The sequence below is a fragment of the Typopeltis vanoorti genome, chromosome 2 (assembly GCF_054136105.1).
Source record: "Typopeltis vanoorti isolate ZY-2024b chromosome 2, IOZ_Tvanoo_1.0, whole genome shotgun sequence".
Classification (NCBI taxonomy): Eukaryota; Metazoa; Arthropoda; class Arachnida; order Uropygi; family Thelyphonidae; genus Typopeltis; species Typopeltis vanoorti.
In genome coordinates this window covers 10,438,731-10,466,685 of record NC_143550.1, presented here as the reverse complement: position 1 = coordinate 10,466,685, position 27,955 = coordinate 10,438,731, and the positions used below count along the sequence as shown (strand labels likewise).

The 27,955-nt window shown below is 33.5% G+C and overlaps 1 protein-coding gene across 1 annotated transcript in view; it reads right to left on the bottom strand.

The window, feature by feature from the left end:
- Positions 1-3,195: 3,195 nt before the first annotated feature.
- Positions 3,196-27,955, bottom strand: part of LOC150108813 (transcription factor LBX1-like) — a 183,988-nt gene continuing 159,228 nt past the window's right edge. Inside the window, exon 2 of the mRNA XM_090414297.1 lies at positions 3,196-3,545. Within this exon, the coding sequence (XP_090270423.1) occupies positions 3,196-3,545 (350 nt within the window). The remainder of the gene's footprint in view (positions 3,546-27,955) is intronic.

Sequence of the window (27,955 nt, the reverse complement as noted above, 5' to 3'; positions counted from 1 at the left end):
TCGGGATAAATGTTTTCTCATAACTGCCTTTAGTAAAGAGAAAATGCTTTCTAAGAAAAATATTCCTAGATTTCTTAGAAAGAAATCTAGGAATATTTTTACTTTTATTTTATTTTATCCTTAAATCAGTTTCTTTCTGTGTTTTTTGATGTATAACAAAATATCTATTCAGTATTTCTTTGAATAAAACTAATTTAATACAATAAATACTTATTTATGTGTTAATCTTTTGTTTGAAGATTTTTTTTTAGTCATTAGCAATTTATTGAAATTCCGTGCTAAGGTAATGAGTTATAAGTAAAATTATTCATTTAGAGCTTTATTAATAATCAATGAAAACTTAAAGGGAAAAAAGGGAGAGATGAACGACTTATTAAATCAGAACAGTTGAAATTTTAATTACAGAAACTTTGACAAATATATAGACATGTATACTCTATATGTATATATATTTACATATCGATTTTTTTCTATAAAGGAACAAAGAGAGAGAGACGAGATTTAAATTTAAATATGGCAAGGAACTGAAACATTCGAGCAATATGTTTGGTATATTTATGCAAATTGTAAAAGGCCTTACTTGATTATATATTTTAAAAAGATATTGTGCATTACTTCGTTTTGTACAAAACAAATGAGCTTACGAAATCATTATACTTTTTTTAATTTCTGAACTTAAATATTACTCCCTTTTATCTCACACTATCCATCTCTCTAACCCATAAGTATCATTCTACGACTTTTATTCCAATTCATTAAAATGGCAGTGAGCTAAAAATGGAAGTGATTTTTCTGTTTTAAATCGAGAGTAATAGTTAGTTAAAAGTATTTCTCTCACACTTCAAAGTAAAAAAAAAAAAAATTCTATTACGATTTGTCTACGCTAGATTAATCTCATTATAATTTCACGTATCCGATTATAAGGAATTTGCCTTTTCATTATGGAAAGCCCCACTTACAACAGATTCTGTGTGTGTGTTGTGTGAGCGCACGCGCTCGTTTACATTCGGCCCGTTTCTGAATTATCCATCTTTGCTTGTATGCTAACTTTTTTTTTTAAGTTTAAATATTTTCTGTTGTTGACATACAGTCTGATCAGATGATTTCCTAAAAAAGAAAATTTTGTAAAAAAAATATTAATTCACCCACTTTTGCTAATGACAACTGTTTTATTCTCGACAAAGCGAAATGAATAATTATTTACATGTTTTAATATTTTTAAAATATCCCTTTAATTAAAAGTGCAAATCTTCGAGAAGGCGTTCTTAGCCACGAGATATTTAATTTTTGAAATGATTGATATTGGGACGGTCTCTGATCGCTACGGGAAAATGTAGAAGAGAGCTAATTTAGTGATATATTTATAACCATTACTTCAGACTTTATCTCCTTACTTACAGCCAATCATAAGAGTTGGATATTTTGAAAGGGTTTTGTGAATTAGTTCCGCTATTCCGATTGCCAAGAACGGTTTATCGATTGACAGGCAGATTGATTGCCTTTTATAGCGAATGATTTGAATTGATATTTTTATATGCCACGCTCATGAATGTTCTAAATTTAGTGATAGTAGCCGTGGTGTAGAAACTCAATCAAAAAAGATGGTTTCATATACCATTGCGGACTAATGGGAATGTCCACAACCAAAAACCATTTCACTAAACGCAACACTAAACAAACTGACAACCAAATTTCTTACTCTGGAGATAAGTTCGCTGTAAGGTGTCCATGCCGATCCGTGCAAAAAAACAGTTGCAGAAAACAGGACTATTGTCCCAAGTTTGTAAACATTTAACTTACTTAACTCATTAGCATTATTTCCAGCTGTTTGCAGTTTCTTTCGATAATCAAAAGCGAAGTGCATATTAACAGTATCTAGCATGTTTGGGTGTGTGTGTGTGGAGGGGGAGGGGAGGTGCGAGCGCGCATGCACTTGTAAACGTTGTTTACATATGTGATAATTGTTTGCTCAAGTATACTTTTACTAATAATCTCGCTTACGTTTGTCTCATTTAAATATCACATGATAAAAAAAATCAAAATTACTTTAAAGAACATTTTATCGCTTTGCCGTCGAATGGATAAAGCCTTTCGAATCTCTCTCTGCAACAGGTGTCTATCAGACTTTTTCAACTTATTTAATTCTTGAACCACAATCCATGTTTCTATTGCTTCCTGTGTGAGAGAAATATGATATTTCTAGATCAGGAGTAAAATGATCAAATTTATTATTTAAAATTAGGTATAAATGTAATCTTTTTTTTACAACATTATAATTGAGTTTCAGGACAATAATTCATATTTGTTTTCAGAAAATCTGATGCAGTCGACAAGTAAAATATGTTCATACTTTACAAGGCGAAGTATTCGTACTTGTTACGGTGTTATTCGCTTATCATGAAACGCGAAAGAAGAAGAATTAAGCAGAAAGACTAATAGGATTCTAGTGATGTTAAAAAAAATAATAATTATAATAATATTTTGTCAAATATTGCACGTGGTAACATAAGAGGGATGATTCTTAAAGTTACCCTTAATTCAGTTTTTCCATCACCTGCCAGAGTAATGGAAAAACCACGATGATATGCGAACATTTCGCTTGATAGAGATGTCTACTCGTCTTTTGGACCTACTTCCTGCGTTGTGAGTAACCATTGTTATAAACATGATCATCGGAATTACATCAAGTTAAATCTTCAAAACGCATTTTTGTTTCTTCCCAAGATTTTATGACCTCTAAGCATTTTGCGAAGCATGGCAAGAAAACATAATACGAATGTATGTCGGTGAGTTTATGCGTTTAGAAGATTATATAGTAATATATATCATAATAATTTAAATATGGTGTCTTTGTGTAATTCTGTTATTTTTTTGAAAAATTAAAATACTGTACAACAGAGGAAAATATTTCATAAGAAATTAAAATGAAGCCTAATATTTATGCTTTACATTAGAATATTTCGTTCATCGTGGATATCTTACGATATATATATATCCTAACACACAAATAAATGATTGATATGTTATGTCCTTTTTGTTCATATTAACAAAAACAGACCAGTTCCAAAATGTCCACCACTTTTCTCAGTTCTGTAATTAAACCATTTAATTGGTCTGGCTCTATATACATTCGCTCGCCGACGTTTCGGATATCCTTTCCACCATACCCTTTCTTTTCTTCAATGCATAACACTTTTAGCTGTCTTTTATGTTATTTAAATCCTTTTTTAAGAGACTGATTTCTTGCATACTATCCATTATTGTTGAATTTCGGGGTACTTTGCTAGACTCAACATCTTTTTTCAGCTCTTCCATATCACGTTTCAGTTTGGCTCGCCTATTTTGAAACCAGGTGATTACCTGGGCATTCGTTAGTCCTAGTGATTGTGCAATTTCATCTCGGTCTGCTGGAGAGAGATATTTCTGATACAAAAACCTCTTCTCTAATTCGAATATCTGATGATTCGTGAAAGCCGTTCTGGACTTCCTTTTCTTTTTCGGCTGCTGTCGATTGTTGAACAGGTTCAGATGATCACGAGACGAATCTGGAAGTAAAACAATGGCATAGTGAGACAATTGGATACAGTTCTAGCGAATATCGCTAATAATTGGATAGCTATATTACTTTAGAAGAATGATCGTTTGTGAAGTAGAAACAACATTAACAATGACAACGAGAAAATAAGATAATCTTATGATATGCCTTTGTTTTAGCGGAAACAAACACTCAAATACAGCAATTGAATCACCGATAATATCTGTATCAACAGACACGGACAACAGTACTTTATTTTGAATCTGAATTGAATTTCAATAACATTAGACATTAAAACTTCTACCCAAGTTCAGAGTATAAGCAGTTCTCGAAGGTAAATGGACTCATCGCAATCAAATAAGACATTTTGTTCCAATAAATGGACTTTACCAGTTTTAACAGATTTAAACAGTTTTAACAGTATTAAAAATTAAAAATATGGTATTAAAAATATGGCTTAAATCTATATAGATTCATTTCACTTGTAAATCTCTTTTAATTGAATTAATATTTAATGAAATTGAAAAACAAATATATCCCTCATTCTGATCATGAGATGGGTATTTCTCAAGAATATAAATCTGTCTCATTATATAAATCAAGTGGATATTAAATCCAGCATTATTTCAAAGCCAAATACAGAAACTATAAAAAGTTCCGTACGAATATATGAACGCTTGGGCAAAGCGATCATGTCTCCTATAAGGTCCTACTAGGACAACTCGTAAATTCCGGAGAGTGTATTCCTGCAAGCTCTCTTTTCGTACGAAAGTTTTATAGTTTCTGTATTCGGCTTTGAAATAATGCTGGATTTGACGTCCACTTGATTTATATAATTTTGCATCGCCGAAATGAAGCCCCATGAAGCCAAAATCTGTCTAATGATCCTGAGATGCTTTATAACCCTGTTGTTAAGCTCCATCGCCACTAGCCACATGTGGCCAAAAGGCCAAGGACGGTTGTGGTGAATTGTTATTTGTAGTGTCGTTTCCTTTGTAATTCCTCTGCAAATTGAAATCGTAAAAAAAATATATAATGAAATTCTGCGTAAAATTTAAAAAAAAATCTTAAACTTTATTAAGGAATTTAATTTTATTATTAGCAATTAATTTCCTTATAATTCCAGAGAATAGTATTATTTTGAACTCTTCTGAACGCTACCAGTAATGGTAAGGAGTGAGTGTTTAATTCAGTGTTAAAGAAATTCAGTTCTTCAAGTTAATATAGCTAATGGAAAACAGAAATAAAAAAAAAAATGGGTTTCACTAATTAGTTTCACTCTACACAGTTCATGCTAATGAAATGGGAATCAAAATGAAACGTGGGATGTAATCTAGCTGATAGGTATCCATACGTTAGAATAGAAAATAAAATAATTTCTAACTTGTGAGAAAAAAATTATAACAGCTTATATCCTAAGGATACCACGAAAAGGAAACTTAAGAATAGTCTTTTAGTTCAGCCCACGGTGGTCTCGAGAGGAAAATTTAAAAGAGATCCGCAGACCATTCGCTATTTATTTAAGTTCTTTAAAGTCATAGAAGAGACAACCATAAGGCTGTTCCTCTCAGAGATATCTTTTTCTAACCACCAGGAGAATAAGAGGAAAAGGTGGTATTTTCATGACGTACAGCAGCATGGATTGCTTGAGAAGGGAGATAAATTAATGTTAAAATACGCGACAAAATAATTTTTAAATAGCGGTCATTTTTATATGAATAAGTTGTGATTTAATTAAGGGTTGAATTATGCGTGAATGACATAAAATGTGTAATATTTCAAGTAACTAATTGTAAAGACTTTGAATAGGAAAATTAAACGCAGGACTCGGAATAATTCAAACGGAGATCGTTAGTACTCATTAAATGAAACAATGAAAATTTAAAAGATGTCAAAGTGCTTTTGTCGTTTTCGTGTAGTAAACGGTTATAAAATGCAACAACAATTTAGTAAAAATATATTTTATATAATACTACTTACTGAAAAAAGACGTTTTCCACTACGGCCTTGCTATTTCTCTGAATGATTTAACATAATCTAATATAAATATTAATATAAATAGGTCCCTTTATAGGTGCAATTTGAAGGTGCAATTAATAAACAGTGCAGGACCACTTTTTGGACGTTAACACACGTGAGCGCTGATTTCTAATTTCTAGAGCAGCCGAACATAAACACTGAAAAATAAATTTTATTCGCTATTTCATGTAAATTTGTGTTTGCTTGTATTTAATATCATAAATCCTCTGCCGTCTTAATATGCAGAATCAATTAGTAATGGATACCGTAGACAAAATGAAATCTTAAAGAACAGCGGAATATAAATGGATATTTGCTTCTATTAATGATACAGTTCAATGCCTATTGCAAAATGCACTACTAAAATAGGCACTGGACATGCTTCTCTGATTTTCTATAAACTATGATGAGATGTATTCCTGTCCAATAGGGCTGCAGTAGAGAAAGTTCGGCGGATCGACGAGGAAGTAATCTACCAGGAGTTCAAAAATTCTACGAAAACCAGGGTAGAAGATGATCAATGTGTAAACAGTTGTCCAGTTTCATTTTTTACGGAAGGACTGTTGCACTGTCTGTAGAAAATTGGAAATACTCCCGTAATTGAAGAATCAACCTAGTCAATCAAAAGAACAAGTCTCGATTGGTCGATGCCTGTGTGTTAATGTTCAATTTGAAGCTGCCTTCACAGATATAAACAGGCACAAGCAAAGATTGCAAGTTGTTCCTTAAAAGTGCAGCCATTTTTAGGAATAACTCCACATTATTACTTCCTGAACTGACTGCCAAATATTGCGGATGCTTTTGCGACATCGTTTCGATTTAAGTAATATGGAATACATTCTTTAGTCTGCACTGACTCCTAATTTCAACTCAATAAAACATCTGTGAGAGTGAATGGAACTTTGATTTTGAGCCAAACCAGTGTACATCCAATCACTAGTCGAGTCGAGTTGAATGAATAATGGACTAAATCACAAAGTGGTGGATGGCTTGCTTAGAAGGATGCAAAATGTGCACTGAGCAAAGGGAGAATCTGTCCGTCGTTGAGGTGCGATTTAGGTCTTTCTGAAATACAGTTCTGTCTTAAGATTTTTCTATATGGTGCGTATAGTAAAATTAACAAAGAATTCATGTTTCCGAAATAAAAGTGTGTGTGTGGGGGGGGGGGAGGGGGGGAAGTTCTGTGAAAATGTTTGAAACAGTTAGAAATTCGAATTAAAACGATACCATGACGCTTTTATTCCGCCACTTTAAAAGGTCAGCCCAAATAATATTTACCGTATTTACTCGAATATAACTCGCCCTCGCGTATATCTCGCACCTCTGATTTTACTTTACGAAAAAGGAAAGGATTAAAAAGTTTCGTATATTTCGCACACGAAAGAGTTTAAAACTTTCAAATATAGAGAGTGAATGTTGTTATGGCAGGTTCAGATATTTTGGAATTCGGTTGAAGAGAATCTGCATTTCAACTCAACATCATCGGCTTGCCTTTGTTGTTGAGTCACGCAATCTTTTTTAATACTGCACCAATCATATGCGAGACCGGAAGTAGCGATAGCGAATAGTGGATTCTTGGTAAGTCATAGCCATTTTCAGAATTTTCAGTATTTTTAAAAGATGGTGATCTTATGATTCCGAAATGATAAAAGGACAAGCAATAATGAAAATGTTTGTTTTAATTACAGATGCAATGTCGCTAAAGATTCAAACATATAGCGTGATGAAGGTGAGCCACCGATCGCGTAAATAACGTTGATAATTAAAATTTAAATGCATTCATTTTATAAATAATGTGAGCAAATAGAAATTATAATGAATACTGAGAATTTAATTATAAACGTCAATTTAATTTTTTCCTGGAAACTTTAGTTTCCGAAAATCCCCGCATGTATCTCGCGCCACAATTTTTTAACTTCAATTTTTTTGGGGAAAGTGTGCGAATTATATTCGAGTAAATACGGTAGTTTAAGTCTTTGGCAGTTTTTAAAATAAAACTGATCGTTTCAAATATCACAGCTCTCTTTTTGATCACTAAAGTTTTTTTTTTTTTTTTTTTTTAGTGGCTTAATTACAGGATGAAATCCCATAGCTGGTTCTGCCTGCTAGGATCATTTGGTGGTAATTTACTGAAATTTTCTCGCCTCCGTTCATTGTACTTTTGAAGGTCTTAAGAAACACCTCCGACCTCGCGCTCGAATATCAAAGTCGTACGAAACTCCACGCAGCGTCGCACCTTCTAAAATTGACGCAAATCCCCATCAGGTCACGCCCATGGAATCTGACCCTCTGCCCTCAGTGAAGAAGAATAACGTAATAACAAAGAGGTTTGCAAACGCTATTATAATTGCGATCTGCTGGCAGACACTTACAGTGGGCAGGGTTTTCAGTTTTCGCAGTGACAGTCATTTTGTCAAGGACACGAGGGAGACCGGCGCAATGATTACATTACCTACGCACTTCCCCCAATATTGCCATTAACGTTTAAAGTATATATATATATATATATTTTTTTTTTTTTTTTTTTTGAAAACTGAATTATTGCTTGCACCTCTCAGGAACATTTGTGATTAACACTATTTTTCGCTATCTATCTCAAGAGAAATCCTACTGGTTGCATTTTAATTTAGATATTCAAATACTCTTAAATGCAATAATGAATTAAAAATAATAATATTGACTTTCACATTTGAAATATCATAATGAAATGTCAATTCATATTTAATTTAAATTTAATTTAGTAAGCTCATAAAGCATTACACTAAAGTAATTTAAACTGAGCAGAGCTTTACTGTTTTACCGATCTTAATGTGGATCTTTCTAATTAATGACAGTCTGATTGACCGAGTACTTTCGGCAAACTATCCCTCTGTTTGAGATAAATAGAGTACAATTATTATTATTATTATCTAATATTATTATCTAATAGAGGTTATTTTTAAACGTTCTTATCTTTTCAAGTCTGCCAGACGGTACATGCTGAGAATAACGTATGTCTTTGCATCAAAAGTATGTACATTTTAGTGATGTTCAAACTTTCCAAGCTTCTTGGGTAATCATCTTTTCGCCTTCTTTCTCTCCATTCTCCAATGGGAAAAGGATGAGTTTGTCAACTTCAATGCTACCAAAACGAAGTTGTGTCTTATTTCTCGAAAGAAAGATCTCACCTCAACTGCCCTCCAATAATAGCCATTGGCCTATTATAGGAGGGTAGTTGATATTGGCTATTAGCCAATATCCAGAAGAGATCAGATTTCTCTTTTATGCAGATTTACACTTCTAATGTTTTATAGTACAAACCCAGCCTGTTATACCTCAAAACAAACAATTAAACAAAAAAGTTCATATTACGAATTTTATCTGCTCTCACACACACTAATTCCTAATCAGTGTTTGAGAATATATACAGACTGTTCCCTCTTTACACATACCTAAGTGAATGAACGGGTATATATATATATATATATATATAATATTTGAAGTATGAAGTAAAATATACAAAATAGGAAATAATATGAACATTAATTGCAACAAATAGATGACAAGCAATTATAAATATCGCATTTCAAATCACGCGTATATAGCTATACAATACAGTATACTGCGTTCAGTTTATTGATTATTTTGATGGATTTTCAGAACAAGCAGAGAACGAAGGATGGAAGGAAATGATACAGAAGCACTCGATGATACTGCTAACCAATTGCAGCTTGAGGTTTCTACAACTGGCATCACTGATCTGCTTCAACTACACAATGGAGAGCTCAGAATAGATCTTGATATGACAAAATGTGAAGAAGCTTAAGAAACAGCTGAAAACCCCCTATTCTTTCTATACACTTAAGGGACTTAACATAGCACTTCAACGCATAATAAAAGCAGTTGATAATTTTGAGTCACATGATCCAGATTACGAGCTGCTACAAAAGTTGCTGCAGATTTTCATGCAAGCATGCAAAATATTCATGCAAGCATGCAAAACATTCATGCAGGCTATCGTGAAATTTATAAAGAAAAGAGAATAATCTTGGAAATAATGAAATTTATTTCATCTTAAAGGCTAAGTTGTCACACTTTATATATTTCTGAAAAAAAGTAAGTTTATATATAAATATAATTATATGTTGAAAATTTTATCAACTTAGTTCTATTATAAATTAAAGATGCCAAGAAATTATATTCTTGGTTTTAATCCTTTATGTAAGCAAAACAATGTTTTGCTCGTGAAGTATCTTCACGACTCAGCTACTTGTATATAGATGCTAAGGACTTTACATCAATTGTCTTAGTATGTATCCCATAATGCAAAGCACTCCCCCCTTTCGGATGTGTGCTATGCATTATGGGAAGGACTACTACCAGCCCGGTTTCAACCTTTATTGAGGTCTCATTAGTGAGAAACAGACCCAGGAGAGATAATTTTGAAGTAATGCATAAATAATATATTTCTCATACACAAGTAGTCAAAAGGTAGTAGCCCTTATTAATAAAATACTCTGGATGAGATATAGATATGTTGAAAGGTTTTTTTAACTTGGTTCTATTATAAATTAAAGAAGCCAAGAATATAATTTCTCTGGCATCTTTATAGTAATATAATACTTTTCCAATTACGGACAAAGTCGTGGAACAATTTGTGAAACATAATGCCTGTGTCCATTTGTGAATTTTATGCTAAAGATAAATCAGTGAACAACATTATCTGAAGTAATGAATGTAGAAAGTTGATAATTTTCTGGCTATATTTAAAAAAATATATATATTCATTTTTTTTTCAAATATAATCAATAATTTCTGTAACAAAATAGTAACATTTTTTGATAAAGTTTCCTCTCCTATTATCATACGATAAATGATAGCGTACAGAAATCATTAATCAAAGTCGTATATAAGAGCGATACCACTCTGGAATTCGCAGGCACATTTAAGGGGTCATTCCTGTGTACTATGAAGAGTAACGATAAGTAATGAAATGCTTCAGGGTGGCTGCCAAGTCGGATTTCGTTATTGATTACGCACTAATCACCTTAAAATTAATATCAATAATATACTTAAGGATGATCCTTATCACTTTCGGCGTGACTGTTAAGAAATAATTATGATAGATGATCAAGAAAGTGGTGCTTTTCTTACTTTTACGTTAAATCTTTCTCTTTCTTTCTTTCTGTTCATTTAGAAGGAAATTGTGTTTTCTTTTTTTTTTTCAGATAAAGAGTGCAAAATCAGCAAAAATGTGAAAGTCAATATTATTATTTTTCTATTCATTATTGCATTATTGCATAAAAAACTTTCTACACACACACACACACACACACACACACACACACACACACACACACATATATAATAATATATATATATATATATATGTGTATATATATACATATACATATATATATACATATACATATCTATATATATATATATATATATATATATATATATATATATATATATATATATATATATATATATATATATACACACACACACATATATATATATCTATATATATATATATTATATCAGGATAATGTATTATAAAATATAATATACATTATCCTGGTATATAATGAAGTTTTAAAATGATAATATATGATATTTATATCATATCATATCATATCATATCATAATGAAGCAGTTTATAAGATTGGAAGAATCTAGTCAGGTAATACAAAGATGAATGCGACGGTTAATTAATCTACTTTTGATCTTCGCCAATAGTCCTGAGGGTTGAGTAGCTTCTTCTGATTAGAGTTTGCAAGAGTTATTTCGGTTCACAAAGTGGAGTATTATAGACTAGTCTACTTAGTTTTTAGACAAACAAAATTCTTGTTATATTTAGAAATCGTATCGAGGATGTTCTTGACGGGAATCAAGTTCTAAATATGACAAAACAAGGTTTTATTGAGAGCAGATCGGTTATGGCACATCTGTGTATTTTTTTTTTTTTTAATGAAGAAGTTACCAGGAAAAAAAAGATCCAAGTGAATCCAAATAAATCACTTTGAAGTGATTTATTTGGAATTTAGCAAAACCTTTGATAGAGTTCCATATAAAACCCTACTGATTAAAATGTATGAAATAGGTATTGATGATTATCTATTGAGATAGGTGGGAAATTGGTTGAGTGATCTGCGACAGCAAGTGGAGTTTAGAAGTCTTCTAAGAGTCAGATTGTTATGAGCGGGTACCACAGGGTATTAGGATTCTTGTTGTTTAATATACGAAGGGCGGCAAGAAAGTGATGCCTCCTTTTTATCTCTAAGAATATATAATTTGTTTAATAATGACTTCTACACGGATTAATCCTTCATCTTGAGCGAGTATGCTGTCATTTTTCTACAAAGTAATTTTTTCCTAATTCGTCCACAAAATGGCATCCTCGCAATGCATCGTTTAGAGGGCCAGACAGGTAGTCAGTGGGTGCCTGACTATGGACGGATGGCGAAGATTCAGCCAAATGATGTTGCATGTACATCCCTTGTGCACAAACTGATGTGAGGTCAGACGTAGTCAAGAGAAGGAGGATTTCATTCATGTTTCTGGTGGGCCGAATTCTACAGATCGTTTTCCGTTTCTTTAACTTTTCCATATGTATGAATTGATCGTGGTGATCAATTCATACATGACTGACTGTCTCTCCAAAAAGTTCACCTTACTTTCAGAACACGGGTAACCGTAACTTTGCCGAAAGAATGCGTCTTGGTCACTGTGATATATCTTGTTCACTGTGTCTTGTTGCTGTGGTGGAAATAGGGACCACTGGTATTCTCCGCTTACTTATGTACAGGGTGTGTCCCAAAATTCACGCAAGAAGTAATTTTGATAGAAAACACAGGTTTTTAATTAAAAATTGTAATTTCTTATTGATTCATAAAGTATACAGTATAGGGTTATGCATGGAATAGCATATCGGGTAAATGGCCTCCATGGTTTTGCTGGCACATACGCACTCTTTTGTCGAAATTTTCCATGACGTCTGGCATAAATGTGGCTGAATTTCGTTGATACAGCGCTCAATTTCCTCCTTCAAGGCGTGGGTGGTCGTGGGCTTGTTGGCATAAACCTTAGACTTCAAAAAACCCAAAATAAAAAAGTCCAACGGCGTTAAGTCACATGATCTGGGCGGCCAATTCTGATCACCAAAAACTGGAAATTACACGACCAGGAAATGACTCATGCAGTAATTGAATTGTTTCTCGGGATGTATGGCATGTGGCACCGTCTTGTTGAAACCACATGTCGTCCACATCCATATCTTGAAATTTAGGCACAAAAACTGGATTATCATGTCGCGATAGCGAGCACCATTTACTGTTATTGCCTTACCAGCCGCATTTTCGAAGAAGAATGGACCGATTATGCCTCCAGCCCAAAATCCACACACCAAACAGTGACACGTTGTGGATGCATTTGTTTCTCAACAATCACTCGTGGATTTTCTGAACCCCAAATGCGACAATTTTGTCGATTAACGAAGCCATCAAGATGAAAATGAGCCTCATCGCTGAAGATGATTTTGTTCGAAAAACAATCCATTCAACTCTTCGCTGTGTGTGGTCAGTAGGCTTCAGTTCTTGAGTCAATTGAACTTTGTAAGCATAAAGATGCAAATCTTTCGTGAGGATACGCTGTAGAGAGCTTCTTGAAATGCCCATTTCAAGACCACGGTGCCGAATTGATGTTCCTGGACTCTCAGCAACACTCTCACGAACTGCTTCGATGTTTTCTGTTGAACGACTTGTTGAAGGACGGCCAGAGTGTATAAGATCACTAATTGATCCAGTTTCCTTGAATTTTTTAATTAATGTTTTCACAGTTGATGAACTTAAATCACTATTCCGACCATATTTTGTACGAAAATTGCCAACTGTAGCTGCCAAACCTTCATTATTTTTAAAATATTGCTCAACAATGAAAATGCGTTGTTCTTTCGTGTAGCGCTCCATTTTTAATAACCCTGAACTGTCAGCTGTCAAGCTGTCTTTTTTTTCTCGTTGGCAACACTTTACCGCACAAATGGCGCTAAATTTAAATCTTGCGTTAATTTTGGGACACCTTATATAAAACTTTATGCAGAGATCGAACCGAAGAGGGGGGGGGAATAGCGGGCATTAATTTCGTACCGTCCCTGGTTCATAAATGACTTATGTTCGAATATTATATTAAGTCTACAATTTCCCTCTTTACTGATGATGTAAAGTTGCACAAAGCAGTCAGTTTTTCAGATGACATAAGTTCTTTGCAGATATTCTTAAAACATTAGAAGAGTGAACATGGGGCAGTGAAGTTTAAAATTTAATGTAAACAAGTGTGCGTATATTTGATTTAGTAAGAAGATAATATTAGATATAAGTTGAAGGGACAGGCAAATTTTTAGAAAAATTCGATGAAATAAAAGATTGGTATTTTGGTTGAATAGGAATTTTAAATTATGAATTCATATTGGTAACGCAATTCGTAAAGCTCAGAAGATTTTAGGATCACTTAAAAGACGTTTCATCAATAGGAGAAAAGTAGTAATGGTGTCGTTATACAAATTCTTTGGTCAGGACAATATTGGATTATAGCTCCCAGTTTTGCTCCCTAAAGTTCAAATAGATTTTAAACTCAGTTCCACCAGCAGGAAAGGTCATGGAATCGGTGCTTTGGGATGATAAATGCATTTTGTTTATTAATTATCTTGAAAAAGGTAAAACAAGGGGAATATTTTTCCGATATTTTAACTGGACTAGACGAAAAAAGTCGTCAGAAAAGACCCGGTTTGCAGAAGAAAAAAATCATCTTTCATCAGGACAATGCACCTGCTCACAAAGGTGTTTTGGCAATAAAATTAAGGGATTGCACTATGAATTGTTGGAACATCCACCCTATTCCCCAGATTTGGCTCCCTCTGACTTCTATTTCTTCCTAGAACTAAGACTCTTCTTCGCTGGTCAGCGGTTTTTTTTTTTTTTTTTTTTTTTTTTCGAATCAAGAGCTGATTGCAGCTGTAGAGGGGTATTTTGCAGATCTTACTGAGAACCACTACAGGGATGGGGTGATGGCACTGGAGCATCGCTGGAATAAATGTATTAGTCTTAAGGGAGATTATGTTGAAAAATAAAAATAGTTTTGAAATTATAAATTCGTTTTTTCATTGTTAGGCAGAGAACGTTTCAGAACACCCTCGTATATATTATTGATATTGGTTCTAGATAAAGTATAACATCCTGAAAGCATGTGCTAAATTTATATCCGAATTGCATTTATCAGTCATTGAATATTGCTCCATTGCAGTATTTCATATTTATACACACATGCATGCGCGCGTGCTTTGACATTAATGTGTACAGAAATCGAAATAAAGCCCAATGAAAATTATTACAATTCTCTATTTTATTTGTATTTTTTTTTACAAATCCTTTGCTAACCAGAAATATCTGTTCTTGATTGTTTTAATAGATGGGAAAAGATAATATAATATTTCTCTTGAGATCGCAGTAAATATTCCATGACGCAGGATTTTCCTTCAGAAAATAGCATTTTTTATCTGCAAAGGAGGTGAACCAGCTAGAATGTCACAAGCAACACACACACACACACACACACACACACACACACACACACACACACACACACACACACACACACACACACACACACACACACACACACACACACACACACACACACACACACACACACACACACACACACACACACACAGTTTCATTTGCAGGTTCAAATTGGCTGGCATCTCGTAAATATGTTTACGATAAATAGTTAAAGAAATAAGCAAGTAGATGAAATTCAGCTATTTACCTCACTTACTCAGCCATTACTCCCTTCAATAAAATAATAATCCTTCGCACTTACAGAACCTTAAGCCTTGCCCCAAAATATTCACAACTCCAATTTTCGAATAACGTACGTATTCTATTATAAATATGTTATTTTTGTGAGTAAACTGAGTGTGTTCTCCTAGCTTTAAGATTAAAAATAGAGGTTTGCATTAGTGAAGATCTTGCCACCAGACCGCCTAACTCGCATTCACCTGAAAAGCCCTGATAAAGATTCTTCTTTTCCTGGTGGAGAGGCTGTGATCTCAGGTCTTTCCAGCCAAAGCATTTCGTTGAAACCGGCTAATCTACAAAGAATTCCTTTAATGATTCAACGCTTTTTTTTTTTTATTGTGATCATTGTGATTTTACTTCTACTTATTTTCTCTATAGTTAGTTGTCTTGTCTTGTAGATGTTTATTTCGTTTGCATCGCAGGCTATAAATCGCATTCAAGAAACGTGTAGTGCAGATAGAAAAAAAAGAGAAAACTTTCAGTTTCTCAACAGTATTCAGTAAAATAAGTTCTTTCTGAATGTTTCACAATAAAGGGATTTCCAAAGTTAATTGAATGTTGAAATTTTTGAACGTATTATACAATTCCCTGCACCAGCTGATGCAGTTACCTTTGTTTCTTAAATAGAAATTTCATGGAGTCATTCATTGATTGTTAATTGCTTCGTTTCAAGTAAATTTTCTTTCATGGGTATTGAGATTGAAAGGCCTGCAATTGAAATGAAATCAGTCTAATCACCTTCAGTTTTAGGATATCGAATTGCATTTCAGAGCACACGAAATGAAATACAGTTAAGAGCATGCTTCTCATTTATTTTCATCAGATATTAAGATTTCATTAGATATTAGGTACCAGGCAATTCATATAACAGCAAACTATTTCATTTAGCTTCTTCTTCCTCTTTTCATATGTCATGAAAAGAAAGTTTTGTAATAAAGTATATGCTGGAAGTCATCGAAGCGTGAAGCAGAAAGGGAAATGGACTTGTTAAGGGATGTGGGCTTGTCATACGAAGCATTCGATGTCCCTTGTTGAACACCTCTTGGGACAATTGTGCTTCTTAGCTAACTGGTTGCACCCTTAGCATAGTGGCTTGCATCAATGAACATAAAGTTTTTCCTTAGACCTAGAGCTGCCCCCAAAATGCAGCCTCTTTACTCTTTGTTTACTTCATATTGAAAGTTCATTAATATAGCTAGAATAAATATTTAATAAGTTGTCGAAATTAACATTACTCTCCTAAAATAAGGAAAGCTGATTCTTTTTTTCTTTTTTTTTTTTTTTTTTTTGCAAATCAAATGCAAGCATATTAAAAATTCCGATAATTTTAAATATATATAAAAAATTATTCAATACGGAGAAGAGTAAGAGTAATATACAGTTTCGTCAGCTATATATATATATATATATATTTTTAAAATTTTTTTTTTACTTTCAGAATTTTATTTCGAATTATAATCAACGGTTGACGAAATCTGATCCTCCCCCTTCTCTCACAGGAGGGGCGCGAGATTGAGATCTTCCAATTTAAACAACTGTTATTTTGTAATTTTGTCTGATATATGTAAGTGATGGTGAAGTTAAAATAAACAAATAAACAAACCTGAACGATTAGTATAAACGGCACACATAATAATAGAAATCTCTTTAGTAACTCCTTTCGTTATATCTATTGTATTGTGTACTGAATCCTTGTACTGCACAGAAAATATGTCTCGTGGTATATATAAGTAAAAAGTAAATACTCTGTATAAAAATAAACCTTGTAATTTTCAAAAAAAAAATATATATATAATATATATACATATATATTATGTAGTATTATCTTGTAATCTATGTTCTGTATGTACTTGTATACATATGTGAACATGTATGTGAATTTCACACATATGTGAACATGTATGCATTGTAAATAGTATGTATGTATGAACAACAAAAATTTTGATTAATTAAAAAGTATATTTATATTATTATTGATGATACTGTAATGAAGTCCAACACTTCACTCAGGGAAACCACTCTACGCACCTAATAAGTTATTGTTTGGTAGAGTATAAAAAAAAATATAAAAAAATTCCGCCGCCTTAAAATTTGCCAAAGTACAGCACATGTATTGAATCAAAATAAAATAACATGATAAATAAATAAAATGAATCATATGCAAAACGCGTTATTTAATAGTTGCTTCTTCATTAAAATAATATTGTTTTAATACAGGAAAAGTAGCAGCTATTCTGATCAAGTCAAATATATTACTGTAAACTTTATATGACACAATATTTAACTGGAAAGCGTTTTCCTGACAAGGCTACTATTAAGGGCATTCGCGAATCGGTTGTGCAACAAACTTTGTTGGTATTGATGGCAGGATCTCTCCCTTTCGTGTTCTCTCTCTCTCTCTCTCTCCATGTTCCAGTTCAGTTATTGTTTATCAATCAGATAAACACGTAGCTGATAGACATTAGGTGTACTTATCAGGGACAGTATTCACTTAACCCTTATTGGATTTCTGTTCTGTGTTAGTAATTGTTTCGTTGATGATTCCAGTACTGAAGGATTCGTGTAACCCAGTACCTTAAGTTGTAGTTTAAGAAATGATGATAGAGTGAAACTAGATTATTGAATTCGTGTAACTTGTATTTCGTGGAAATGGAGTAAGCAGTAAGCAAGATATTTTTTTTTCTATTTGAATTTTTTCAGAATAGGTCGTCTTGCATGAAAAGTACAAAATGTTTTATTAGCTCATATACCTGTAAAGCCCTTATTCCATCATTATTGGTTCTTAAAAAATTTGACTGGACAGAATTGAATGTTAGCTGTGACTTTGCAGGAACAAAAAGAAGCACTTGTCTGGTCGATATATATATATTGTGACAACCTTCTAAGAAACACGCAAAAACTTATGCATTTTCTCTCTCTCTCTCTCTCTCTCTCTAATTGAACGCAGGTTCTACTTAGCAACGTACAGCTACATTATTTTTATACTTTATATCTTTACAAGTTCAGTGCAGAATTACTGAGCTGATAAATAAGATGCATTATTTAATGGGATGTGAAATTTAGGTGTACTAAAGAATTTAAGTCATTCAAATATTTTAAAGATTACAAATGAAACCACAGACAACAAATGGCACGGGATTGTGTAAGGTCAACACCCGCAATTAAAATTTTCAGAAATGGCAAAGAAGGAGAATGTTCCTGAAAGAATTGTATCCCTGTGAAGTGACACCTTATCAAGAAACTATAATATTATTAAATAGTTTACCTGTACTGAAAAGCTAGTATAATAATGATTTAAAAATAATAGCAAGAAATGAATGTACACTATTGTCCCACTGAAATCAGGCTGAATTCGGAAGCACCGAGAAACATTTTCACGCCGATTATACTTTTCAGTGACATGTCCTCACTCACAAAACCACCACTGTGTTATTTTAGGCTTCAAAGGTTATAATAGGCTACAATATTATAACTTAGGTTATAATAGGCTACAAAGAATTTCTTATATGAAATAAAGAAATAAAAGTACAGTAAAATAACTAACAGATGAAGAAAAATGTACTTTCTACGGAACAATTAAAGTAAATGTAATTTGTTTTGCTTTTTTTTTTTTTTTAATTTTCCAGTTCACTTGCCAACATTCTCAGGTTAACACTTCTATTAAATTTCACCTGTATGGTAATTTGACTGCATTGTATTGAAAGGTCTAAGAAGTAATTTTATTAATTTAATATAACGTAGGAAGATGTTTTCTATGAGCTCAGCATTTTTTATCCAACGAAGGTGCAAACCGAAGAATGAATAAATGAAAAAAAAAAAAAAAAAGGAAAAGCGCGTATTGAGAATCCTCCACTCAGAACTATGAAATCTATTGATATGGAGTAATAAAGTTAAGCTGTGTTTTGTTGTTAGAAGAGAGAGAGAGAGAGAGAGAGCAGTGTGTTTAGTGTGGTTGTAGAGCGAGCTGTTTGTTTTATGGAGTAGTAAATGAAGGAATCTGTGACTTAAAATACTTAAATGAATATTACTTGGTAGCTGATGGTAAAATTTTCAACTGAAGGTGAACTAATCGGTCTCATCATAAAATACTTTTCGCTCAGTAATTTCGACTTATCCTCTGAAAGTAAGGCAAACTGGCCTCGTGAACGGCATATGACATTTACCTTAGCATAGGAGTAGCAGGATGCTGCATTAAATGCCTGCGAACCGTTACCCAAGAGCTCATTGATCCTAGATCGGAAGGCATGAAAAAGTCGCTTTTGTGGTTTATATGATAATTCTTTGATAAACGATAGTGAGTCGCCATTAAGAAAATTTATGCACATTAGTTTTGCTGTCTTTTTTATTTTTCTTGTTTTGTTCCTTGCTCATTTTTTGAATTAACAGCGACGTCAAGTGCAGTTAATACTTCCTGTGCAGTTCCATTTATTCTTTATTTCTTAGGGAGAAGCTTGAAACATGAAATGCAAACATGAAATTTTGATTTTACTGTTAAAACTGATAATTGTAATTAATTAAAAATTCTTAATAATAATCAGTAAAATCACTGAATAAATAATCACACCAGTTTTAATAAACTAATGTAAGTTACTATCATAAATTGATTTAAATTATTTTTTTTTTAACCTGGGACGCAAGAAGCAAATAAATTAGTTCGTTTATATTGTATGGGAATGGCAACGTCATCAGACACATAACTTATTATTTAATTATTGTTTGTTGTTTATTATTTATATCGTTTCTTTAAAATATGATAATACTGTTTTATTCAGATGAAGAAGTTTAACTGAAGTACTGCCAGAAAAAAGCAATAGAAAGAAAATTCTAATATTTTATCTGGAATTAGGATTCTCACTAAAAACACGAGTAAGCACTCTATCAAATGTTCGAGGAAACACTGGGATGTTAATTTTATTGATAATGTATAAATCAATAAGCGCTCGATAATAACAGAAGACAACCAGAAAATAGTGCTTTGAGGACATCCATCATTCTTAGAGTAATGACTAGGAATTGCAGTTTGTGCTTGGGCAGAAAAACATCCAATTTAAGAACATTGCAAATGATAAACTGCATTCTCATTTCTAATGTCGAAAAACATTACTTTAAGTACACAACTTTCGATGATGACAGAGCAGTTGTAACCAAAATATTGAATATATTATTAGCAATACATTAGATAACATCGAACAGGAATCTGCATCGACCATGAAAAGTCAATATCTGATGTGATATAGGATCTATATCTCCATTTTCATAATTTTGCTTACATATAACATTACTGACTAAACTGCAATAAGCTTTAATAATATAGTTACTTCAACACAAAAAAAAGAAAACATATGAAATTTGTAAATTAATAAGAAACAGTTTTGAAGTGAGTGTATGGCAAGGACCAATACAAATATAGCTTCCTGAGTATTGATCACGCAGATAGGGGAGGAAATAATCTCAAGAATATTCATTACAAGTGAATGCAATCAAGACGAAGATTGAAAAGATCCGTAACGATAGCAAATTCCGACTGTGCAAAGATAAAATAATAGACCCAGGACCATCTAATCACTTCTTGCAGCAAGTCAGCTCCCACACACTTTACATAAAAGCATGATTGGATAAGAAAAACCTGTACACTGGAAACTTGTGCAGGAAATATGGTTAGCCTACTTGCAAAACTCCTTAAGAACACAGTTAAAAAGTTACTGAAAATGCAAATGCAAAGATATTATGGGAACTTTAAAATTCGAGCTTGTGGTCATCTAGAACATAATACTCCAGACATCACTGTAGCTGAACCATCACAACATGTGAAGTTTATTGATGTGTAAGTACCAGCGGATAGCAGAATAGAAGAAACATTGCATCAAAAACTGACCAAGTGTAGAGAACGGCAACAATAATTCCAAGTGTCTTCGGATCGCTACGAGCAATACCAAGAACATTTATGAAACATCTGGAAAAGCTTAGCCTCTCAGATATAATATCGTCTCTACTCTGCAACTGACTTCACCTAGATTTTCTAGAGTTGGATTGGGCCTTTCCTAATAGATATTCCTAAGAGTACCTAAGAGGTTTGCAAGTTGGGTAACCATTATTATTATTATTATTATTATTAATAATATCATCATTATCACGCGACACCTGAAGGGAGTCCAAAGGACTCATCAAGGGAGGGCACCATTGAGGTGTCACGTGATAATGATGATGATGATGATAATAATAATAATAATAATAATAATAATAATAATAAAAATGGTTACCCAACTTTCAAACCTCTTAGGTACCCTTAGGAATATCTCACATTTTACGACGATATATACTCGATTCCTATTCATTTGGATAAGGCCCAATTTGGACTCATTTGACACTCAAAAATTTCTTTATTCTGTTTCAGGTTTCTTGCTACTCTTTGACAGTGAACTTATGTTAATTAAATATAATAATAATAATAATAATTTTTTTTAATTCAATGATTTTTATTATTAAAATTATGATTGCATATTATGCATTTACAAAACATGTTGTTCTAGTTCTTTTTTTTTTAAGAATGAATTTCATACCAATTTTCCTGTTTTTGTATAATGTGTTAATAATAGTTACTATAGATTGTGATTATAGTGTGCAATTGAATAAGATTACATTTTAACAGCATTTATAGTATAACAATATGCTATATATTACAATTTTTCCTTTTAATATATTTTAGTGATATAACTACAACACTTCAATGTAATATTTTTTTTTCTTTCTGTTGATTTCGTTTGAGATGTAATGTCTCAGCTTGCATCCTCGAAACTTTTTAATAAGCTTATCTGAGGATGACACGGGTTAGATATTTTTTATTCATTTGATTGCTGTGTTGGAAGTAGGCTGATGTTTGAGAGCTCAAATGAATGATCTGAAAGGTCTAATCAAAGTGCAATTGCCGATATATTCTGGTGTATTACATCTGCCTTGATGGTTCACATTCATTTTTGTTGTGGTCTCTTTTTTAACTAATTAGGAGACTTTTTTTCACTGTGGTAGTCATTCTATATCTTCTGAGCTTTTGATTTGTATTGGCTTTGAAGTTTGATCCACAAAAATTGGTAATTTTTTTTCTGTTTTTGCTTTTCTTGCATTGCACAACAGATTCTGGTTGAATGGCATTAAATATTCTAATAGGAAGATTAGTGTATTGTCTTGCAATGCGTTCAAGTCCTTGGCAAGTGGTTTTTTTCTGTCTGCTGGTTTTTATGATATTGTCTTTTGTGGACTTGCTTGTAAGACGAACTATGACTGGTGCACGTCGTGGCGAGCCTTGTTTTTTACTTTTCCTAGGAATCCGATTTACGGTCTGAATGTCGTTAAGTAGGGGGATATCAATTGCATGGCCCCTAATTTTAAAACTACGTCTCTGAGCATTTCTGTAGGTGCAGTTTCAGGAAGACCGTTTATGACAAGATCTTTATGTTGTTGCTGATTAAACGTTCGTATTGTAGTTTTAGGGAATCAAGTTCTTGACGGAGTGAGGATGTCTCTTTCATGAAATTGTGTTGCCGGTCAGTTAGTGCTTTAATGCTGATTTTAATGTCTTTTACTGTTTGCAACACTTCTATCACTGCTAAATTATTATGTTTGACCAAATCTTCATATTCGCTAGTTTTTTTGTTATTTGTTCGTTTGTTCGTCAAAGAGTTCTTGCATAAGATCTACTAAGCCTGCTTTTATAGTCTCTAGACCTTTTTCTATTAGTATGTTTAAGAAGTTCAAATTACAGGACTCACCTGTATTTTTTTGTCTGTTCAGTTCGTCGTCTGATTTTGCCTCCCATATAATCGGCTGCGTCGTAGGTGGCTGCGTAACTTAGGTGCGTCTCTTTGTTCACCCTGCAGAGTAGGTACTTCCATTCCTCGCGTATTGCATTAGATTTACGTTGCCAGGTTCTTTCTGAAAGACCGGCACAGGTAAAGTGTAGAATCCTACTGCATTTCCTACAGGATATATGATTTCCGTCGGACGATAAATCCTTCAGGCATTTGATGCACTTCATGACTCACCTTTCTTCCCTTGAGCAACTGAAGTCTGATTATAAAGATGGCGATGCCCTTTGTTCTTCGCTTGTTGACCACGGTCCTCTCTGTTCACTTTTCAGCATTTAAAAATTTGGTTTCTTCTTAGCCGATTTCGGTGAATTCGGCGTGAATGTGTTTAGTAGGTTTTGACTATGCTTAGTAGGCTTTTTCACGATTGAGATTTTCGAAAGAAAAAAAAATGCGATAATAGACGAAAAGCATTCTTCCAGCAAATTCGATGATATCCCGATTTTTAGTAGCATTTCTTATATTCCCTTAATCGAAGTGGATGCTAATGGAAGTTAAAATATTCCGGTCCCAAAAGATGAATCATCAGTCTCGCTATGATGCAGTCCATAATATTACAGGATAATATTTTAAGATACAACAAAATATTTATGAAAGTCCTTAAGGTCCACCCCTTCATGTTGTCTATATCATATCATGACAGATAATCTTAATGAAAGAGTAAAACAATATTTCTTAAGAAGGTAAGTAAATAATGAAAGTGAATTCATCGAAATTTATCGGCGAACTCCTTTTTGATAATTTTATTCGATGTATTATCGTTCAGCAGATTATTGTTCGATGAATTGTTTACTTGATGATTTGTCTCTCAAATAACTTTCATTCGATGAACTGTCTTTCGACGAACTTTCTCGAAATTGCACATCCCATAATGCAGCAAAGATAACAGAGAAAATGGAACTGTAGTGTGACAGAGAAGACTGTTGCTAGAATCTTTAAAAAGTGACTCAAAATGATGCTTACCAAGAGGAAACAAACTACTTATAAGCTCTTTTAAATCTGTCATCTGTTTAAACACTCATTTAAATTTCTGATTTAATGTAATTATTATTATTATTATCGACCGCGCGGTTAGCCTAGTGGCTTTGCGCTTCGCAACCATATGCCTGGGGAAGGAGTGTCCCAGGTTCGATTCCCGCCGTAGACGTGAGGAATTTGAGGATCTTCCTCAGGCATAGCCAAGTTAGCCGGTCTTGGGCGCGGTCAGTAGGGTTTTTCCCGCCAGTTTATCTGGCGTTTTTCATCCCGCAAACAGGCAAACCGGTCCCGTGAACATACGCCTCTACAGTCAAAAATATATCCTCCCCCCCCAGCGGCAGACCAGGCGACGGGTCGGTTGGGAGTAGTACTAACAAGAAGTCGCATCTAAGTAACACGCGGACCCTGCATAGGAAGCGGGAATAACGCGTAGAAGAAGAAGAAGATTATTATTATTATTATTCAAACCAAACAAAGGCATAGGAATTGATGGTATAAGACCTAAGGATATCAAGCAACACGCAACTAGCTCAGGAACATAGTGCAAATGATCAGCATCAAAATTGGAATTCCAGTCACAACCACAGACATCGCCTCTATTAACCGAGGCCTACAAAAAATAAAAAGAGACTACCACCAATCATCGCTCGTTTTACCAGCAGAAGTCTGAGAGACCGGATTTCTTGCAGCAAGCAAGAAAACAAAGCCAACGACATCGATCCTAACTGACAAGAAATTCCCAACACCAATCTATATATCTGAACACTGGACTCCATACTTTAAAAATCTTTTATACCAAGCAAGGAAAGAAAAAAAAAAGAAAAACTACAAGTTCCTGTGGACTAAGGATTCACAGATATTTATTTGACCGATTGAAAACACTCGCGTTTATATAATAGCAAGAGAATCCGCCCTAAACCGTCTACCGATATAAAACATTAACTCCCTACATCCTTAAGAACAGGATTTAAAATCACCTTAACAATTATATAATGGTGATCTCAAATCTAGGCATATGCAGTCAGACATTATAAACTTCGTGGTCTTTGACTCTTTGAAGAAATGGACAGAGAACATTTCCACCAATACCGACTTCACTATCATACATACAAACATAAGAAGTATAAAGAAATACTGGCTTACATTGATAACACTGCTCAACTACACCTTGACAAACATAGATGCGCTAATACTGACAGAAGTTGCAATAAACGACACAGAAATTTACGCATACAATATTAATAATTACCAATCCTATAACTTATACAGACCAAAGAAAATAGGAGGTGGTATCGTGGCATTTATCAAAGAAAATACAGTGTGACCAAAAAAACCAACTCATTTCGCACATGCGGAAACATTAATTTTGGAAATCACAAATAGCGACAAACAGAGCATCAAATACACAATAAACATAATATAGAGACCCCCAGATAATAATCCACTCAGTTTTTTTAATTTATTTATTTATGCTTATGACTACATGAAAACTGGTAAGTGAAAAATACAATCACAGTCTTTTTGAATGAATTAGAATCATAGCTGAGCAGCATTGAACCCCGCACAACACATAGGCTCATCCTAATAGGAGACATTAACATAAATACTCTTGACCACGCTTCTTTAACCACTAACACAAACCTTGATATACTAAATCAGTACAACATAAACCCTACCATTAACTCCCCAACAAGAGAAGAAATACTCAACAATTCACCAACACAATCATGCATTGACCATATCAACATACGGGCTTCCATCCATACATATACATCATCAGTAATTAACGTCAAAATTGCCGATCACTACTTTGTCTCAACTTCGTTTCATTACGGTACCCCCCCCCCACCTCTCCCACCACCAGAAAAGTCGACAAAACTCGATCATATTAAACAGCATTATCGACAACCTTGTAAAATATACAGACTGGAATTGCCTACTTAAAATAAATGATCCTGTAACATTATATGAGAACTTCCAACTAATGTTCACAGAAATATACAAAAAAGCAAAAGCCTAAACAAACGAGACGACGAACAGACAATAATCCATGGATAAATGGTGACATTCTAAATAGTATTACTGTAAAGTAAAATCTATTGAAAAGAATTAAAATGTCACCCAGTAACACTCAACTACAAAGATTATATAAAAACACAAGAAATCAACTAACAGCAAAAATTCGTAGGACAAAAAAGACACTAGTATTTCCAAAAATTGACAGAATATAATCACAATATGAAGCAAACATGAGCGAATTACTTAACGAATTACTGACTCGAAAGAAGAAAACTTCACCACAAGATTTTATTGCAAAAAGCTTCGGTCAGGATATAAACCAGGAGGAACTAGCAGACTCATTCAATCACGCATTCACACACAATATCACACAACTCAAAAAAGATAATCTACCAACGATAAACAAAAAATACCAACACAAAGTGAACAGCAAACTATGTATTTTCCAACTGTAACAAAACAGAAACTGAAGGAAGCACTCTTACAACTAAAACCAAAGACGACTCCAGGAATAGAAAAAATAAGACTCATAGACCTTTAAACACCCTTTGAACAAACAAATCCAGTATGTTTGAGACTCGTGAACATAATATTCGACACAGGCATTATTCTACAACAACTAAAAACTGCGATAATAACGACAATTTACAAACATGGTAAAAGAAATGATACGCAGAAAACTACAGACCAATAGCTAACCTACCTGTCATTTCAAAAATTCTAGAGAAAAGAACAAACACCAGACTACAGAACTATTTACAGAAGTACAACATTATCTCCCAACACCAATATGGATTTCAGAAAACAAAAAGCACCATTACTTTATTAGAAGACATCGCTGACGCCATAAACAAATCCCTTGATAAAAACAAGTACGCTGTCCTTATACTGCTTGTCTTAACCAAAGTTTTTGATACACTTGAACATGACATACTTCTGACTAAACTATACTCAATCGGGATAAGAGGAACACTGCATACCTGTTTCAGGAACTATCCCTCAAACAGAACATAAGTAATAAAAATAGGCTCATGTTACAGCCGGGGTATACAATTAAAACACGGTGTTCCTCAAGGTGCCATATTATCACCCACTCTATTCAACATATACATTAACGATATTCATAACTTGGCCACACGAAGTCAGATATTTCAGTATGCAGATGACACCTCACTACTGGCAGATCACACAGACATCAACACGGCTCTCTCCAAAGCACAGCAAGAGCTAAATGAAATCACAACATACTTCTACCAAAACTCAATTGTAATCAACTGCTCCAAGACACAAATGTTAATAATACATAATCCGAGAATCACGTTCCCCTCACCACTATCGCTATACTGTCACGCATACCACTGCATTAACAATAAAAATACCTCCCAATATCCCGAAATCAAACCCGTATCACATGCAAAATACCTTGGCCTTTACATAGATTGCCTCCTTAAATGGACAAAACATATAGATTACCTACATACTAAACTCCGCATTATCGCAGCAAAACTCTTCCAATTAAAGACATGATTCCATCTAACATTAAAAAAAAAACTCCTATATCACGGTATCTGTGAATCTCTACTCAGGTACGGTATAACGGTCTACACAGATAAATCAAAATAAATAGTGAAGGCTAATCCTAGTTTCGAAGTGGGGGTGGGGGTGGAATTAGCCCGCCACATTCAACTTATCCTCATAATCAT